The following is a 20,000-nucleotide window of genomic DNA, read 5'->3' as shown; positions in this document are numbered from 1 at the left end:
ACACTAAATTTTTGAAAAATGGATATATTGTGTTTTCCAAAAGAGCTCTTCAAGCAGACACTAGGATGTCGAGAGGAAAGTGACCATTCAGAGTCAGGGCTGGACTGGCCATCTGGCATAACGGGCATTTCCTTGTGGGCCATGCACCCTCATGGGCCCCTACTTTCAGAAATGTTTCTCGGTGGGCCCACCGATGAGTCAGTTCTGCGCAGCTAATTATGAATTATGACCATTGAAGCCAAAAGTGCCCACGTGGGGCCCCTTTAAGCCAAACTCTATCGCCCCCCCCAGTCCAGCCCTGCTAGGATGTTGAGAGGAAAGTGACCATTCAGAGTAATCAAAGTGACCCAGCAGCTGTCACCACCAGCGCCTCACCTGCTGTGACCATGCCCAGCGTTCCTCTTCCCTCCTCGGGCTAACTGTGACCTAGCCGGTAAGCCAGAGACCCCCTCCACTCTTTGTAGAACCTCCTTGGGGAACAGACTCCTCTCATCAAAGGATGCCTTCAGTGTTGCTGGGGATACGCACACGCAAACACATACACACGCGCGCACACATGCACACACGCACGCACACACGCACGCGCACACGCACACACACAAACACACACACACACACACACATGCACGCACACACAGAAATGCACGCACATGCAAAAAACACGTACACACACATACACACACACACACACACACACACACACACGTGCAAACACACAAGGAAACAAAAGAGGCTATTACAGAGTAGCTTGCACACAACACAGCCGCTTTGAACTTACAGATATTGCTTTCACTGTCTCATAATTTTGTCTTGTATTACATGGTATTGCATGTGGTAGTCATGTAGCCCACAAATGAAAGACTTTCAACGCGTAAAAAAGTGTAGCCTACATGATAGATTTAGAATAGTGTTTCTCAACAGGGGCGGTACAGCCCCCCAGGGGGCGTTGAGAAGCTCTAGGGGGGCGTTGAGAAGGATACATCTGAGAGGGGGCGGTGCTTAGTTGCCATTGGGGGGCCTTAGTAGATTCAATTGTTTAATACTTAGTTGGGCATTGTCAGGCTTATGATGATGTCAAGGGGGTGTTGTTGGAAGGCTTGTGATGAGTCCAAGGGGGCGTTTGTTCAAAAAAGGTTGAGAACCACTGACTTTGAACTTGATGAGTGTTACATATTTGGCCAAGGGGACTCGAGCTGCCCCACTCAGACTCCAAAACCAAGCCCCCAAAGTACGCAACTGGACCTCTGACCTCCTACATCGCACAGCCAGGCTCATTGGCAACAACAATAGAGCACACCCTCAAACCAAACAATGGTCACACCGTCATCACAGTGAGTGGCTTACGTTGTTTAGGTGGAGTGGGAGGAGGTGGGCTCGGGGTCTTGCTGTCCCACATTCGGCCGAAGTACAGGTGGGGGTTGGCCACAAAGTCTGGCTTGTCCAAGTCCTCCACGGACTGGAGCTCTCCGAGCGCCAGCTCACTGAACGTACCTGCAGTGAAAGTGAATGTGAAAGTGAAAGCGCGACTGGGAAACTCCAACTCCCATTGTGACACAGCACACAAGTCAAAACTGCACACTGCACACAATACAATTGCATTTATGCCTCACCGGTGCTAGGGGGCAGCCCCCAATGGCGCCAGAAAGGGAACAGTGCGGCGGGGCGGTACCATGCTCAGGGTACCCCAGTCATGGGGGAAGGATGGGGGAGAGCACTGGTTAATTACTCCACTCCACCAACCTGGTGGGTCGGGAGTCGAACTGGCAACCTTTGGGCTACAAGTCTGACACCCTAACCGCTTAGCCATGACTGCCCAAGTGCACAGTGAAGAGAGAAATGGAGACGTCAGACGAGATCTAAGATGAAAGAGCTGATGCTGAAGGCAAAGACGATGCTGCTTTATTACATTGGAGCTGGTTAGTAAAGCGCCCCTCTTCACTTCGAAAGCACTTTGGGTGCCTCGAGAAAGCAGTATAGAAATGCAATCTGTTCTTATTGCTGTTATTGCTGTGTTTTTGTGGTTTGCTTCCAGCTTAAAACTTTTCACCATGATTACTTTCACAGAGCGAAATGATTTCACATACTGTATTGGACAAAGTTGCTTCAAAGCCAAAAAAGAAAGATATTCAACATGATCTTGCAGCTTGAAACGAATACATTTGTTGATTTGTGGCTGCGCCCACATCCAATCACAGGACAAAAAAATCACCACCAATATAGGGCTGTAACGACACACTCAACTCACGATTCGGTTCATATCACGATTTTGAACCTCCGGTTCGATAGACCCAACGATTTTTTAATCTATCTTTTAAAATGAATTAATTTGCTTTTTTCACATTTGAAGCTTGGATGAAGGGTAACAGTATTTTGAAAGGGTGTGTCACGATACTGCCTTCTTGCACTGCGGTACAGTAGTCTGACTCTGTGTATCAAGATTTCTCGGTTCGATACAATATCGTTACAGCCCTAGCACCAACAGATGAGATGAGAGAAGCGACTCACCCACGGATGAAGTGGATGAGAGTCTGCTGCTGGCCTGTGGCCTTCTGGTGTTGGGCATCGCCCCGGCAACACTCTTGTTGTTGGTCAGCTTCGGCAGGGCAGGCCCCGGCTCAGAGGCGCCTCTACCATCCACCATCGCCCCGGCAACACTCTTGTCAGCCCCGGCGACCTCACTGGAGATAGGAGAGGATAATGATCATCATCATAATCAGCCCCTCTCCTCTTCTCCTCCGTGGGGGCAGCAGGGTAGTAATGCAAAACACCCAGCCAAATTAGACTGATGTTCTTGCCAACGAATTAAGTTTGATGTTGCAAACGAACTTGTTGCCGCCGCCACGAGTGCTTTTGTGCCCCAGCTGAAAATATCAGATAACTGCGTGTAAGGGGATTCGGAGGTCCTTTATGGCAGAAGACTGGGGATAACTTCTGAACAGAGAGAGGGGTTTTGTTATTTTGTTTTTTGCTCAGACAACCCGATTATGATGTGAAATCTGAAACTCTTGGTTGGTCTCCCTCCGATCAAGAGGATGATCTGCATCCTGCTCTGCCTGGGGTCATCTGGCAGCTTTTCTCCTCCATCGTGCCCCATATCATTTCCCATCATCCCCCTCTCTCTTATCTGCCTTCCAGTCTCAGCCCTGGCCGTAGCGGCCCAGTGGCACACTCATTTTTCACCAAAGCTCGGGAAACCAGTCAGACATCGAACAGTATGATGTCTCTTTTCTTTCCCTCTCTCTCTCTCTCTCTCTCTCTCTCTCTCTCTCTCTCTCTCTCTCTCTATCCATCCATCTCTCCGTCTCTCTCTATTTCTCTATCCATCTCTCTCTCTCCCCCTCTATCCGTCTCTCTCTCTCTCTCTCTCTCTCTCTCTCTCTCTCTCCCTCTCTCTCTCCCCTTCTCTCTTTCTCCTTCTCTCTCTCTCGCTCTCTCTCTGATTTTTTCTGTGTATGCACTTCATTGCGCTTGATTATTTCCACTTGACATATACCAAAACATTTCTAACCCCTTGTTTTACACCTCTACCCGCTGCAAAAAGGTCCTAGTGCTGCTCAGAAAGTATCTTGACATTTAGGGTAGGTATTTTTTCTTGTAAATGGAGTTTCTTTTTCCAGATTGTTGAGTGCCTTTTTTCTTTTATCTCGGGGGAATTTGTCCTAACTGTGACCCAGCTGAACCCCTTTGTAGATCGCACACTCAAAAAAAAAAAACACCTCGCTCGGCTGCTTTAGGGATTTCTAAAGCCTGTGAAGAAGCCTAGTCCTTGCTGTCCTCAGTCCTTTGATGTGGTGATACCGTGCAGCAACGGCACTCGCCCCTGGGGGATCTCACTGCCTTAGTGCAGCCAGCCAGTGTTGAAATCCACAAAGTGAGAGCCGAAAAAAAATACAGGTATACGGTAGCTCCCTGGCCATGGAAAGCGAAGCGTACGTATAAATAATTACTTTTCCATCACACGAAGCTGAATAATTCAATTTCTCACCTCAGGTCAAATCATTTGGTCAAAGGGTTTCACAGCAGCAAAGCCCATGAAGGCAATGCCGGAAGTTTCCAAACTATTGTTCTATGAGAAACACACCAGCTGCTGTGGTGATACAATTTGCTATGAGCCCATACCATTTTTCAAATGGGATAATGAATGGGTAAATATTTCACCAAATTTATTTCGCGTCGGTTCCACTTCAGTGGTTCCTGATTGATTTCTAGTCTATTAGTAACCTAGTGTTTCTTCAGCTCTTTCATGACGCGAGCTTGCTGTGCTAAGTGTGAGCTTTTTGAGCGGAGAGGTTAAACTGGTGTGTTGCAATGGTATTGCAGCACAGGCATTAGACACCCTCGTCGATTTATTCTGCGCGTGTGTGAAGCAGCCGTAATGGATTTCTGAGGTAATTATGTGATAAAGGCTCTCGTGTGGAAAGAGCCCTTCTGCTGGCATTTACCCACCACCTGCCTGTTTACACCCAGACGACAGCGGAAAGGGGCTCAGCCCCACATGCTGCTGCTGCTGCTACTGCTGATGGGTGAGAGGGAGAGAGCGAGAGAAATGGTGGATGCACTGTAAATATCCATGTACGTACACTTCAAAGCTGCCAGTGTTGGAAAACTGAAATGTTTTTTGGTAAATAGTCATATAATAACTGGGAGAATCTTCATTGGTTATTCTTTTGGAGTGCGTCACTTTAGAGTGACTGAGTTCCCCAATTCACATCTGGGTAATAGAGGGGTTTTTATTTTACGAGATTGTCTGCTTCACAGAACATTACTACTTCCTTGTTTTACAGTCCCTGTTACAATTCATACAGACAATAAAGTACAGTTGTTTAACAAAGTGTGTAACGATATGTATCAGTATGCACAATTACTGCACCTCATAGTTGGTTTAAGGATTAGAATTACAGCAAATGACTAGGCATGCACAGAGTGCAGATATTACATGATGCTACAACATGTGTATTCACACAATAAGTGAATAAATGTTCTTTTTTCCAAAGTTTCTACCCTACTACCGCAAAACAAAAAGCACAGATTGAGATGATGCAGAAATAGATTTAGCAACAGGTTCTTCATCTCCATGGGAAACATGTTGGTTTACAGTATAAACTTACATATTACATATCCCTGTGGTATTTTGCAGTGCTGTGGTTACTCACCGGCCGTGCTCTACCTCCTCACCCATGATGACCTCTTCACCTAAGAGGGCAGAGCCTTGGGCTCCCAAACTTTCAGCACTGTGGTGCCCTTGAGGAGTGAGGGGTGAAGCAGGGGTCATCTCGCCGACGTCATCTTCTTCTTCCTCTGCTGCTGCAACTACTTTCTCGTCCTGGACTTTGTTGGGGAGGAGGGTGCGCTCCACTCTGCCAAGGTGCCAGTGCTCCTCCTAGTGGTGGCAATCAGGATGGCAGAAATTTGACAGAGAATTGATGGACTCTACTCTGTCCTACAAGGACAGTGCAGTAACTACACTTTTTTTTGGCCAAAATTGAGTTTAGCATGAATATAGTCTTCCTAACACCTCCTTTACCTTGTGGCAAAGCCTTATGGTCCAAACGTGTCCCGTTTTTAGAGATATTGTCAAATTTGCAGTAACTACAGCATCCAACCAAATACCAAATAATATATCATTTGAAGGCCTTTCTGTCAGTTTCAATGTTGGCGTAGTTACTGCACGTTGCCTTTGTAGGGCAGTACTGGTAGTAGCTAAGAGAGTGGCTGTTGATCCACCATGGGCAAGGGTTACACTGGACAAAGGTCTATCTCCAAAGCATAGACCTAGGGCACTCTTAACACAAGCCTTAATAGTTTGAAATCTAATGATGTCACCGGGTCTGTCTGAGCGGCAAGCTCAGAAAACTGGAAGATGCGCGTTCATAGAATGGAGCACTCTAAACCATGTAGAGTTTCAGAAGTGCAACTCATCTAGTCATTCATTGCTCTTCTTTGTTGTTGATGATGATTTTTTTTTTGTTAATGATGATGTTCGTATCATTGTAACTTACGTACCTGCAGGGCTGGGCCAAAAAATACAGCCGGGCATTTTCAGCTGAGACCGATCCGCCAGACATTGAGAGAGACAACATTTTTGTCATCTAAATTAGTACCAAAATTGCCAAAAAAAAAACAAAATTAATGGTTAAATCTGATTCTGAGGGGTTTGCTGTACTGGCAAGAGGAGTGGACTGATGCCATAAAAGGGAAGGCCAGGCCAAATTAATCAACAGTCCATCAGACAAATGTAGAGAAATTGACAATAAAGCCGACTTGACTTGACTTGAAAAATGTCCTGTATGCCCTATGGCCAGTCCAGCCCTGCTTAGCCTACCTGTCCAAAGATGCCCACGCAGTGACCTGGCAGGTAGCTCAAGGCCACGGTGCAGTCGATGGAGGTGGAGAGGAGGAACAGCTGGTCTCCATGGACGCAGGTCTCCAGGTGCATGACACAGTCCAGGTGGGGCTTGAGGCGGGCCAGGAGAGGAGGAGGAGGAAGACGAGGAGTAGGAGGGGCCAGTCTGGGCTCTTCATCAGCAGGCCGCAGCAGGCAGTAGTCCTGAGACAAGATAGACATGAAAAAAGTCTGCTTCAACCAGGATTTTTGTGCTCCCACTTTTTTCAGTTTTACGTTAAGTTTCGGGTGAACACACTTCTTCAAGAGGGGTGTTCACTCAAGAAAGGTGCTCACCCGAAACGTTACATAAAAATAAAAAAAGTGGGAGCAAAAAATCTCTATCTAGTCATTTGGTGGTCCTGCTCCCAGGTCAGACGCTTTTTTAGATGTGCAGTGCAGCCTTCAAACTACTCCTTCAACTGCAGTCCTGAGACAAGACACAGATCAATATCACCACACGGGACCAATCACTTCAGCTGGAGGGGGGGCGTCTGTTCGAACTGCGAGCTGACCACTCGGCTTAGAGAGCGAGAGAGAGAGAGGTGCAAATAAGGATGTCAGCAGACACATTCATCAATCGCAACAGGGAGCGCATCTGGGGGCTCCCCGGTCATCACGCGGCCAACATTTTTCTAGCATTTATTGACACGACGTGAAGGATTTTTACAAGCCCTGTACATCATTTTTCGATTACTTTGTCTGTAAGTCTACCATTCATCTGTCCACAGTGAGCACACACAGCCTCCGTTTCCCCTCAGCTGCTTTTCAACATGCTGCAGTTACACATACTGTAGTCACTCAAGAGAAAACAGGATGCTAACTCTCTCTCTCGCCTTTTTGCAGACAAGGGGTGCATTCCAATATGCGACCTTGTGTCCTCCACTTGTGCTTGTTGTGGCCTCGTACCAGGAAGTAATACGTCGTGATGACATCACTGACAGCAGCATTGTATTTCAATATCTGGCAAAAGCTCAATTGTAAAGTCATTTTCTCATTTGCAAACTGGATGGTGAGTGAAGAATAGTCCACCAAAAGTTGGTGTGGCTAGGCTGTCAGCTGGGAAACTTAATTGTTTTCTTCACCAGGAGTGGGGGCGAGGCCACAAGCACAAGTGGAGGACGGGAGTGTGCATATTGGAACGCACCCATAGTCAGTCAAGAGGAAAATAGGATCTTAAACTCTCTCTCTCTCCCCTTTTTTGCAGACAAGGCCTGTCTGTTCACCAATTAAACCTTGAGAGAGAGAGAGAGAGAGAGAGGAGGGAAAAAAGGCTGTCAAAGATGTAAATGCAAGACCACAAATCATCCCGGAGTGAATGAAGTAGTAAAATAGAAAATGAGGATGCGATCCATCCTCATTGAGACAGAGGCCTGGTTATTCCGTCGGAAAGTTATGGGGGAATTGACAAACACCCGCCGCTCATCAATCAAGTGTGCAAAGCATTGTCAGGGTCGTTTTGTCTCTCAAGGACACTGGGGCGGGCGCCGGCTTCTTCTGATTCGTCGTCGTCTTCCTTCCGCCACAGCCTCCAGTCAACAGGAGGAAGGAATGCCACGCACACGCACGCACACACGCATGCATGCACGCACGCACGCACGCACACACACACACACACACACACACACACACACACACACACACACACACACACACACACACACACACACACACACACACACACACACACACACACACACACACACACACACACACACACACACACACACACACACACACAAGGGTGCCGATAGGGGGGGACAAAGGGAGACAAGGGGCCTATAATCGGGTCCTCATTACATTGTATCTATTGGATAGGGGGGACCCTTTACGATGACTTTGTCCTGGGCCTGGCCAAAGCTGTTAGCGGCCCTGCATACACACACACACACAAAAACTAAACATCAGCCTTGTCGTTGTCTGCGGTGGCGGGGTTTTGTCATACATCTCTCGGGCTCACGAGGCCGGGACATGTGATGGGAATGTTATCACAGTACTTCATCAAACTATAATCTTGAATGTTCATACATGCATTCATGACAGCACACATTCCTAGACGGCATGCAAACTCAATGACATTGCGGAATGCTATGTTGAGGAAAAAATGCCTATGTAATATGTATGGTTAGAATGACTGGATTGTGAGGCGTCGGGTTTTTAAAACTTTTACCGAGCTACTTTACTAGTACTAATAAATAAATGAGCTTCAGCATTTCTATAATTAGATTTTTATGATGAGGTGATTAACTTCCTGATAGCATCAGATTACAGGAACATCACAGAGTGAATTTGTAATTGAATTGTGGTGGGGCAGCGAGGAACTGGTATTGCAGGGTTGCAGGTTTGATCCAGATATCAGCGGGCCAGAAATATATAATTTGGAGTGACAACCCAGCACCTTAATCCTGTACCTTACATCCATGGATGAAGTGCCCTTGAGCAAGGCATCTAACCTCAAATTTTTTCAAATTGTCTCCAAAATTAATTGACTCTAAATCGGCTGATAGCATTACATCTGTTTTACATTAGAGTACATTACATTACACATTGCTTTACATTACATTCCACAACACTTTTATCCAAAGAGACATAGTTATTTTTAATTACAAGGTAGTTAGATAAAGTGGGCATCAATGTTGTTCCCATACTGTTTGTGTATATAGGGGGCCCTCCCAGTGTGATGTATGTAGATATATATGGGAGGGGTTGGAGTTGGGTGGGGGGGTCCATTAGATCTGACTGTACATAGGGCCCACAAATTGCTGCTACACCCCTGCCCATATGGAGTTTAAAAAAAAAACATGTTTTGCATCTACACTTGTTGTTCTGTATCTCCTGTGCACTTTGTATCTGCTAGTGATGCTGGCTACGATTATGTCCTCGTTTGAAAGTCGCTTTGGTTATAAAGCATCTGCCAAATGCAGTGTCATGCAATGTAATAATGTAATGTATCTCTTTTCCACTCATACTCACCTGTACGTCCCAAACCTTCACTCCCCCGTGCACATCGAGATAGTTATGTAGATGAACTGGGCATCAATGCTGTTCCCATATGCAGGGGCGTCGTACATATGGTCGTGTACATACTGTAAGGACCCTCATAGTCTCCTACTCACCTGTACGTCCCAGACCTTCACTCCTCCGTGCACGTCGGCGGTCACCAGGTACTTCCCACTGCCGTCCACAGTCAGGATGATGGAGCCGGACCTCTTGTGGGCCACGAACTCGCCCACCAGGCTGCAGTGGAGCGTGTTCCAGAACCGCACCAGGCCAGACATGCCGCAAGACACCAGGTCTGCCCCACCTAAACACAAAGATATGTGACACATACCGTACACACACATGAGCCGTCACATGTCATACATATTCTTCAAAATGCGTCAACAACCGATTTACAGTATCATCTAGAGGCAAGCGTGGAGTGAGATAATCCAATGTGTCGTGTGATAACCCAGTGTTAAACTGCCAAACAGTTAAGTTGAAAAAGCTTAAGACTCTGATCCAAAAAAAGCTGTAGGCACTAGGCAGGCACATATTATCTAGCAAAATTATTTATTTCTTGCAATGGCTGACTGTGTTGTTCAAATTAGCAACAGCTGGCTTCATAGACTTCCATTTGGTGGACAGACTGGACACAGATGACAGACCTAAGATCTTAGCCTTGAAGTGATGTTCGACTTTCCCCCGGTTTAGAGTAAATACCTGCTGCAGTTACCCAAGGTCTTAGCCTTGAAGTGATGTTCGCCCGATGTTCGCCCTTCCCCGGTTTAGAGTAAATACCTGCTGCAGTTACCCAAGGGTCTTAGCCTTGAAGTGATGTTCGCCCTTCCCCAGCCAGTTTACAGTAAATACCTGCTGCGGTTACCGCTTTGCTCCTCTCCAGGAAGAAGAGCTTGGTGATGGCCTGGCCGTCCTCCTCTGGGTCCCCCTCCCCGCCAGCAGGTGGCAGCCATGAGCCAGATGGTGCAGAGGGAGCAGAGGGCTGGCCCCCAGCAACAGCTGACTGATTAGCCCTAAGCGCCGCGCCATCTGCACAACACAACACAACATAACACAACACAACACAGGGAAGCTGACACAGGAGGGGACAAAGAGGTGAGTGGCCCAGAATTGGGTCCTCATTACATTACATGGGTGGCCCAGAATTGGGTCCTCATTACATTACATGGGTGGCCCAGAATTTGGTCCTCATTACATTGCATGTATTGGGTGAGAAGACCCTTCAGCAGCTAACTGATTATCCCTAAGTGCTGTGCCATCTGCACAACACAACACAACACAACACAACACAACACAACACAACACAACACAACACAACACAACACAACACAACACAACACAACACAACACAACACAACACAACACAACACAACACAACACAACACAGGGAAGCTGACAAGGGGGGTGCAAAGGGGTCAGTTGTCCCTGACCGTGGGAAAGGGTGGCCAAGAATTGGGTCCTCATTACATTGCATGTGTTGGGTGAGAAGACTCTTCAGCAGCTAACTGATTATCCCTAAGCGCCACACCATCTGCACAACACAACACAACACAGGGAAACTGACATGGGGAGGACAAAGTAGTCAGTTGACCAGAACCGTTGGAGAGGGGGGCCCCCATTACATTGCATGTGTTAGGTGAGGGGGCCCTTCATGTTACTTTGTCCTGGGCCCTGCCAAGGCTGAACACAACACACAACCTTCACTAACTTACAAACAAACAACTCCAATCAATAGCTGTTAAGGAGTCAGTGAGGAGACTGTGGCTACGCTAGTGTGTATGTGTGTGTGTGTGTGTGTGTGTGTGTGTGTGTGTGTGTGTGTGTGTGTGTGTGTGTGTGTGTGTGTGTGTGTGTGTGTGTGCGTGTGCGTGTGCGTGTGTGTGCGTGTGCGTGTGCGTGTCTGTTTCAGACCTGATTTGGATGGGAGACCTTGCCGGCCATCTGGCCGCCGCCGCCGCAGTTTCCGCAGAGCGTTCTCCGTGCTGTTGTTCCACACCGTGATCTCCCCATCATAGCTGCCTGGATGAAACGGGAAAAGGAAGGACGGACGGAGTTTCAAGTTTATACAGTTATTCTGCAAGGTCTCCTCCGCTGCTGCTGCTGCTGACCTGTCTTCCATCCCCACTCACTCTCGCTCCCTGCACCTCAGAGCCACCCCCCCCCCCACACACACACACACACACACAAACACACACAGTGGTGGAACAATTGCACCCAGGGTCCCATATCAGGGCAAAACACTGATAGGGCCCCCCATACAGCCTGCCAAGGGTATAATAGGGCCCCCACCACTAATACAGGGGGGCCCTGCTGGGCCCAGGGTCAAATGCCCTGCTTGCCACCCCCTATAGATCCGCCCCTGCCTCCCAAACCCATGCACCTCAGCCCCACACCCCCACCACCATCCCTTCCCAGTCCAGACAGGCTTGAAATGACAATGAGGAAGACTAATGTCTCAGATCCTCCGTCTCAGGGTCTTTGGGGTGGAGGGTGGGCAGAAAATGAGAGTCGACTGAGGAGTTGCATTATTCAGGTGCCCAGTGGCCACACTTATCCAAGGTTCCTCACACACCGCACTTTCCTCTTTCCCTCTCTCCCTCTTCCTATCCATCTATACTGTACCTCCCTCTCTCTTTTTTTCTTTCTCTCTTGCACACACTTTTTCTTCTCATTTCAGTTTCAGATTATGTTTCAGATTCAGCCTCTCTCTCTGTCTCTCTCTCTCTGTTTGTCTGTCACTCTCTCTCTCTCTCTCTTCACATCATGCTTTCCCTCTTTTGTCTCCATATACACCTCCTTCTCTCTCTCTCTCTCTCTCTCTCTCTCTCTCTCTCTCTCTCTCTCTCTCTACATCATGCTTTCCTCTTTTTACCTCTTTTGTCTCCACCTACACCTCCTTCTCTCTCTTTCTCTTGCACACACTTTTTTCTTTCTGTCTGTCTCTGTGTTTCTCTCTCTCTCTCTCTCTTTTTATTCTTCTGACTAATCTTTCACCCTCTCCTTCTTTCCATCCTTCCCCAACTCTTGTGTTTTTTCAGCAGACTGGCCCCGGTGTCTGAGTGGTAATGAAGGCAGGCTAACAAATGTGAAGCCCGGGGAGTGCTGTGGGGTGCGACCACAATCCTGCCAGACGCAGCCCAGCCTGCGGAGACAGGTTTGGCCAGCCACAAAAAAGTCAATCTTCCAGCCACAGAGCGAGAGAAAGATAGATAGAGAGAGGGAGAGAGAGAGAGAAAAAAATCTTGACCGCTACTTTCTCGTTCATTCATCTACCTTGCAGGCTTCTCCAGGCTCTGGCCTTGGCATCTGCAAGTCATTTCTCAAAGCCAAAATTCTCCCCTTGTTAATGGCTGGATAACAACGTTAGGAGTCTTTTATAACAGCACGCAGGAGCAAATGTTGAGTGTTTCCCAAAGTGAAGTGTTCTAGCCTTGCTAGGATGAGCAATGCCCATTTTTCACGTATTTCACCAAGAAGTATCTATTTATTAATTATACTTAGAACTAGTGATTGGATACTCTGTGGTGAAATCTGCGAAAAATGGGTGTTACTCGTTCTAGCAAAGCTAGGACACTTCACTTTGAGAAATGTTGGTTCCCTGTTGTAAAGTGAAAAGAAGGCCGGTCGACAACAACAACAACAACCGCGCAACAGGATTCGAGTAACTGATAGTACATCATTTGCTGAAAAGAAAAAAAATCGGAAACCAGCCGTCAGTGCTCGTGTCTAGTCTATTACAACAAGGAAGTCACCTCCGCACAAACACGCCTCCTTCCTAAAAGCTCCCTTGAACTGAAAATGTGAAGATGTGGGGTAAAAAAAATATACGTTTAGAGTACTGACACAAGTGAAAAGAGGAGTGATGGTGAGGAGGGGGATGGTGAGAGGAAGGGATGGAGGGATGGATGGATGGATGATGGGAGGGAGGGAGGGAGCGAGAGAGATGGAGGGAGGGAAGAAAAAGAGGCTGACAGCTCAGCTTCGACTCTGTCTGGCTCTGTGAATGCGGCGCGCGTGTGTGTGTGTGACTCGCCAGTGTTGGAGCAGCGTCTGAATATTGATGAGGGGAAAGAGAATCACCGCCCGACACCCACACCCATGCCTGCCGACGGGGGGTACAAATGGGTATGTTGTCCTGTGCCTATGGAGACAGGGGGGGGCAGAATTGGGTCCTCATTACATTGTATGCATTGGGTAGGGGGGCCCTTTCAGATTACTTTATCCTGGGCCCAGCAATAGTTGTCAGCGGGTCTGCCCACACCCACACCCACACCACCACCCCACCACCACCACACACCATCTCCCCCATCCCATCCCTACCCATCCCTCCCCACCCAGCACCCAAACACTCCCTCTGCATTCTGATTCAGGCCCCGCTCAGTATCGTTCCTGCTCCGGCCTCAGCATGCGTTAATAAATATAATTTAATTTGAGCATTAGAATAATCCAGAGATGGCTTTGCCACACCATAGGGGGTGCTGGATGAGGGGAGGAGGAACGAGTAGACTGGAGAGAGAGAGAGAGAAAAAGAAAAAGAAAAAGAAAGAGCTCTGGAACTTTTTTTTTTTTCGTTTTCTCCAAATGGGTTGTTAGTTCTGCACACGATGCAGAATTTATTCCTTCTCTCCCAATTCCTCCCACTGCACCGCACCGCACCCCACCGCACCTCAGCCTCAGCCATTCTTCCCAAACTTTGTCTCAGCCTGGCTGCTCTTGGTCTTGAAAAGGTGCCTCTAAAAAGGCCCTGTGTCAGCACACATGCAGAGATTCACACACACACACACACACACACACACAGCACACGTGCACACACACACACACACACACACACACACACACACACAGCACACGTGCACACACACACCTATACATATGCATAGACGCAATATGCATATATAGGCTTATACACTTATACACATACACACACAAACACACACACACATACACACACACACACACACACACACACACACACACACACACACACACACACACACACACATACACACACAAACACACACACACATACACACGAGTCTGCAGACACACGGGAACGCACATACACGTGTGCACACACATGCATACACACATGCACACAAACACACATATCTATGCACATGCATGCACGAAAGCATATTCCCATGCATGTACATGCATGTGCACAAGCAAATACACACACACACTCAAACTCAAGCGCATGGACACACGTCGTGTGCACACACGCATGCACGCAAGCATGCGCATGCACACGCGCACACGCACGCACACACAAACACACACACACACACACACACACACACACACACACACACACACACACACACACACACACACACACACACACACACACACACACACACACACACACACACACACACACACACACACACACACTTTTTACTTTTTCGTCCTCAAAAAAGGGAAGAGCTCTATATCAAGCTAAAACTGCTGCATCAGGCTGGGTGACATTTCCGTACGCATCCTATTAGTACATCACATCACTTATCTCTACTAACAGTGTGCTGTAACATTAGGATGTGATTTGGAGGCTTTTTTGTGTGTGAAAATAGCTGAGTAAGCTGTCTCGGTCTGTGTGGTACTTCTTGAGTAATACTTAAAAATATGAAATTCAGATGGCGAGACGAGACCTGCCCCCAGATCCACCCCTTACACAAAGGCACACACACACAGAGAAAGACAGACAGACAGACAGACAGACAGACAGACAGACAGACAGACAGACAGACAGACAGACAGACAGACAGACAGACAGACAGACAGACTCACACACTCACACACTCACACACTCACACACTCACTCACTCACTCACTCACTCACTCACTCACTCACTCACTCACTCACTCACTCACTCACTCACTCACTCACTCACTCACTCACTCACTCACTCACTCACTCACTCACACACACACACACACACACACACACACACACACACACACACACACACACACACACACACACACACACACACACACACACACACACACACACACACACACACACACACACACACACACACTTGTGCCCTCCCATATCCCCTTCAGTCCTCTCCTCCTGGCTTTTGCGAACGAGCGTCACATCACTAATTAAGCAGTGCGACTGGCTTCGGGACTAAATGACAAAGTGCAATCTTCTCTGGGTTTAATTCGGAGAGCAGCAAAACGTTGTTTGTTTATTTGTTTGTTTAGTCCTACTGTGTCAGCCTAAGTAGTATGCATGTCAACTCAAAGCCAGTGTGCCTTACAGCAGTGGTTCCCAACCTATGGGTTGGGACCCAACCTATGGGTCGCCAAAGATCCACGGGGGGTCGCGAAGCCCTCTTTATTTTCAAGGGGTTTCATTTTAATACCATATGTAGCCCATGTTGAATAAATGACAAATGCATAGAAGCAACACAATTTAAGTGCATTAAACATTTATTCTGTTTTTGAACAAAGACGAATTGAGGAATAAAATGATGACTAAAATGAGTTTTCGGAGGAGACAGAGCGTATCAAGTGACTTCCTCTCATGCGGGCGCTGGGTCACCAAAGCTTACAATAGTAAAAACATGGGTCCCTGAAGAAAAAGGTTGGGAACCACTGCCTTACAGCACTGGACAGAACAGTGGAAAAGTATCTGAACACAGCGCAGATGTTAGCCTGACTATGTATTTTTAGGGGCTTTTATGATTTTTTTTGATAGGATAGTCTGAGATGGTGACTATCATGACTTTTAAATCTCTTCGAGACTTGGTCTGACCAAGAGCTTAACAACCAACATTCTTAAACGGCATGGTTGACCCGCCTCCCTTGGTTTGCTACTGGTTGAGGGCAGAAAAGGCTGAGGCAATGTTCAAACCAAACATTTTCTTAGTCCTAATAGAATGTTTTTGCTTAAACCACATCACTGCCTTGAACACGCCTCTACCCAGGACCATTGTATGGTTAAAGTGGGATTTTACTTGAACAAGCAGTTTTCCTGAGCATGTGTAGCAATGCCAAAGGTGTAAATATTAAAAATATAACAAAACAGAACTTATAAAAGACGCCAAATTTGAAATTGACCAATTAGGAGCAAGGAGAGGTGATTAGCTGATCTAGAACACCTTAGACAAATGATAAGCAGCAAGCACTTGACTACCATGGCCTGGCCAGAACTGAATGAATGAATGTATCATTTTATTCTTTATTTTGATGTATAGCAACAGAAACCATACATTAAAAGAAAGAAACAGACAGGGATAGACACAAAAAAGCCCTAAGGCTTATTTCCATTGTGACTAGCGCTAGTATTTGGTGGTTGATATGCAATGTAATGTAATGTAATGATATGCTGCAATGGATATGCTTCTTAGATAGTCCACAAAAAACAAATGAACGAAAAAATCCATACAATACAATAGTGGCAATGGTTGTGTTGCGCCGCCCTGACGTGCTACTGCTGAAACGTCACTGACCCGTATATAAGTGTATGGAATGCATGACTCTGCGGCTGCATCGGTATTTGATTTATTGTAGCTATACAGCTCTTGCCATTTCTGTGTGGATATGCAGTAGGCCTACATCTCCCTTGGTGTGTGCAGTATGTCTCTTTGGGACTGCAGAATGTGAATAACGTGTGTGACTGTGTTTTTATTCTTCTGTTTGATGTATCTGTGTGCTTGGCGCTTGTGTGTGTGTGTGCGCGTGTGTGTGTGTGTGTGTGTGTGTGTGCGTGCGTGCCTGCGTGTTGTGTGTGTCTAGTAGTAATAGTAGTACAGTAGTAGTACATGTGTGCCTTCTACAGGGTGCCCAATTCGACTCTATGGGTTCGTGGTGTCTGATACGCATCTATGTATTCCCCCGATGTTGTATTTCCCGTCTCAGTGAGGCTGTACAGTACAGTGGCAGTGTGTTCTCGCCGTGGCTGCCAAAGCCGCTCTCTCGGAGTCGGCGTCCCCCTTTTGTGGAGTTGAACCTGAGTTCAAGGCTCGGCAGGATGGCTGCTGTGTGCCTCAAAGCCAGATAAGACACAGTTAAGTAGCGGCAGTGACAGCGGCGGCAAGCGGAATAAGAAAGCCCCGCGCACGCTCCCTCGCTCGCTTTGATAAAACAAGCACACAGACTAATGAAGTTTTAATTACCCACCATGCACCATCCACCGACAACACCCCCCCCCCCAACTCCCCTCATCAGCTCACCTCCCACTGCCCTCTCTGCCTTTCATTTTCATCCTCATCCTCTCTCTGTTCCACTCTCTCTTTTTCCATCCCTCTCTCTCTCTCTCTCTCTCTCTCTCTCTCTCTGTCACACGCGCAGACTCTCTTTTTATCTCTTTCTTTCTCTGTCTTTATCTCTCACTCTCTTTCTTTCTATCTCTCTCTCTCTCCCAATGGTACAGTCACATTCCATCTCTCTCTCTCTCTCTCTCTCTCTCTCTCTCTCTCTCTCTCTCTCTCTCTCTCTCTCTCTCTCTCTCTCTCTCTCTCTCTCTCTCTCTCCAAATGCACAGTACAGTCACATTCTCTCTCTCTCTCTCTCTCTCTCTCTCTCTCTCTCTCTCTCTCTCTCTCTCTCTCTCTCTCTCTCTCTGTCACATTCCATCTTTATCTTTCTCTCTTTTGCTCTCTCTCTCTCTCTCTTTTGCTCTCTGTCCATCTCTCTCCCCCTGTCAGTGGTGCAGTCCCAGTCCATCTTCCACAGGCGTGCAATTTCTCTGGGCTCCACGCCTGCCGTCAACTCTCCCTGCTTGTCCATATTTTTAACTCTTGTGCAGCAAAAACACTCGGTGGTACATCACAGAGCCGCCTGTAAGGAGTGCTAACATGCACATCAGGGACCATAATAACAAGCTAATCATCACAGAGAAGGCTGCAGTTTACTTGTTTTTTTATTTTGTGGCCAGGTTTATGAAAATATTATGTGGTAGCCTAGGGTTACTTCGACGGGAAAACAAGACCTGGACATTTTTTTTATAAGCCTGCCTATCGTAATGACCAATATAAAATAAAAAAGGAGTTTGAAAGTGAAGGTTGTCAAAAGACCACCTAATAAAATCCATACCACCACCAGCATGGCACTCTGTGCCCTTTACAACCCTGGCCCCCACCTGCACCTTCACATTTTCGTGGTCATGGGCTTATAAAAAATGTAATGTGTGCTGTCCTTCAGAACAGCAATGTGCAACAGAGCAGCACATGTGTGTGTTAACAGTAGAATGTGTGAAAGCAGAGTAGAGCACAGTAAAATGTTCAGTGTTGACTCAACACTTAAAGAGTAAATTTTTAACACTCATTGCGTTGGTGCTACTCTCTACTAGGGGTGTAAATAACAATCGAAATGTATCGATGCATCAATCCTACAGCTGACGATTTAATGTAATCGTATCGCATCGTGGGGAATTCTTAAGCATCGTAAATACCGGTAATTGAATCGCTGGCCCCTGTCCAATGCCCTGACTCCATAACATAATAGAAGTAGAAAAGTAATTGTGAAAAATCGTATCATATCGGTGGGAATTCTTAAGTATCGAAAATAATCCAATCGATGCCTAGTCAGTGACGGAGGCTGTGATTTACATCCCTACTCTCTACATGTTGAAGAAACAGTCTTATTACATTTACTGTGTGAGGAGAGAATAGTGGAGGAGGCTGTTGGGAGTGTGTGTGTGTGTGTGTGTGTGTGTGTGTGTGTGTGTGTGTGTGTGTGTGTGTGTGTGTGTGTGTGTGTGTGTGTGTGTGTGTGTGTGTGTGTGTGTGTGTGTGTGTGTGTGTGTGTCTGTGTCTGTGTCTGTGTGTGTGTGTGTGTGTGTGTGTGTGTGTGTGTGTGTGTGTGTGTGTAGTACCTGTGACCAGGGTCTGTGGTGGTCGGAAGGCAGCACAAAGCACATCATCACGATGCTGCACGCCTCCCAGCCACTCACAGGGCTGCACAAAGAATTTGGAGAAGACCGCTGGCCTGAACACAGTAATGATCCTGTGGGAAGAGAGGAAAGGAAAAGGTGGCGGGGAAGAGAGAGAGAGAGAGAGAGAGAGAGAGAGAGAGAGAGAGTAGAGAGACAGAGAGAGACAGAGAGAGACAGAGACAGAAAGAAAGAAAGATAGAGAGTGAGTGAGAGAGAGAGAGACAGAGAGAGAGAGAGAGACAGACAGACAGAGACAGAGACAGAGAGAGAGAGAGAGAGAGTAGAGAGACAGAGAGAGACAGAGAGAGACAGAGAGAGACAGAGACAGAGACAGAGACAGAAAGAAAGAAAGAAAGATAGAGAGTGAGTGAGAGAGAGAGAGAGAGAGAGAGAGAGAGAGAGAGACAGAGAGAGAGACAGAGACAGAGACAGAGACAGAGACAGAGACAGAGACAAAGAAAGAAAGAAAGAGAGAGAGAGAGAGAGAGAGAGAGAGAGAGAGAGAGAGAGAGAGAGAGAGAGAATCATCAGCCCTTTGTTACATGTAGAAGAAAGAACAGGACACACAATAACCAAGCAAATGCTTTCTACACGCGGGCAGCTGTCCATGTCTATTTGTTTGAAGCACACATACACAACAGGAACCCTGATGTTCAGTTGTGAGGATGAGAGTGCATACACACGCACACACACACAGGTGACCAGTGACTGTGCATCGCATGCTGTTTCGCA

General features: G+C 47.1%; 1 protein-coding gene across 1 annotated transcript in view; it reads right to left on the bottom strand.

Moving 5' to 3' along the window:
• Window positions 1-20,000, bottom strand: part of LOC134453820 (WD repeat-containing protein 49-like) — a 53,127-nt gene that overhangs the window by 729 nt on the left and 32,398 nt on the right. Inside the window, exons 11-19 of the mRNA XM_063204568.1 lie at window positions 19,209-19,339; window positions 11,294-11,401; window positions 10,235-10,411; window positions 9,499-9,686; window positions 6,323-6,547; window positions 5,154-5,380; window positions 2,506-2,678; window positions 1,345-1,491; window positions 376-514 (exon numbers count right to left, since the gene is read on the bottom strand). Of these exons, the coding sequence (XP_063060638.1) occupies window positions 376-514; window positions 1,345-1,491; window positions 2,506-2,678; window positions 5,154-5,380; window positions 6,323-6,547; window positions 9,499-9,686; window positions 10,235-10,411; window positions 11,294-11,401; window positions 19,209-19,339 (1,515 nt within the window). The remainder of the gene's footprint in view (window positions 1-375; window positions 515-1,344; window positions 1,492-2,505; window positions 2,679-5,153; window positions 5,381-6,322; window positions 6,548-9,498; window positions 9,687-10,234; window positions 10,412-11,293; window positions 11,402-19,208; window positions 19,340-20,000) is intronic.

This window comes from Engraulis encrasicolus, chromosome 8 (assembly GCF_034702125.1).
Source record: "Engraulis encrasicolus isolate BLACKSEA-1 chromosome 8, IST_EnEncr_1.0, whole genome shotgun sequence".
Lineage (NCBI taxonomy): Eukaryota > Metazoa > Chordata > Actinopteri > Clupeiformes > Engraulidae > Engraulis > Engraulis encrasicolus.
Note: the sequence above shows the minus strand (reverse complement) of the source record. Positions and strands in the feature narration are given on the sequence as shown.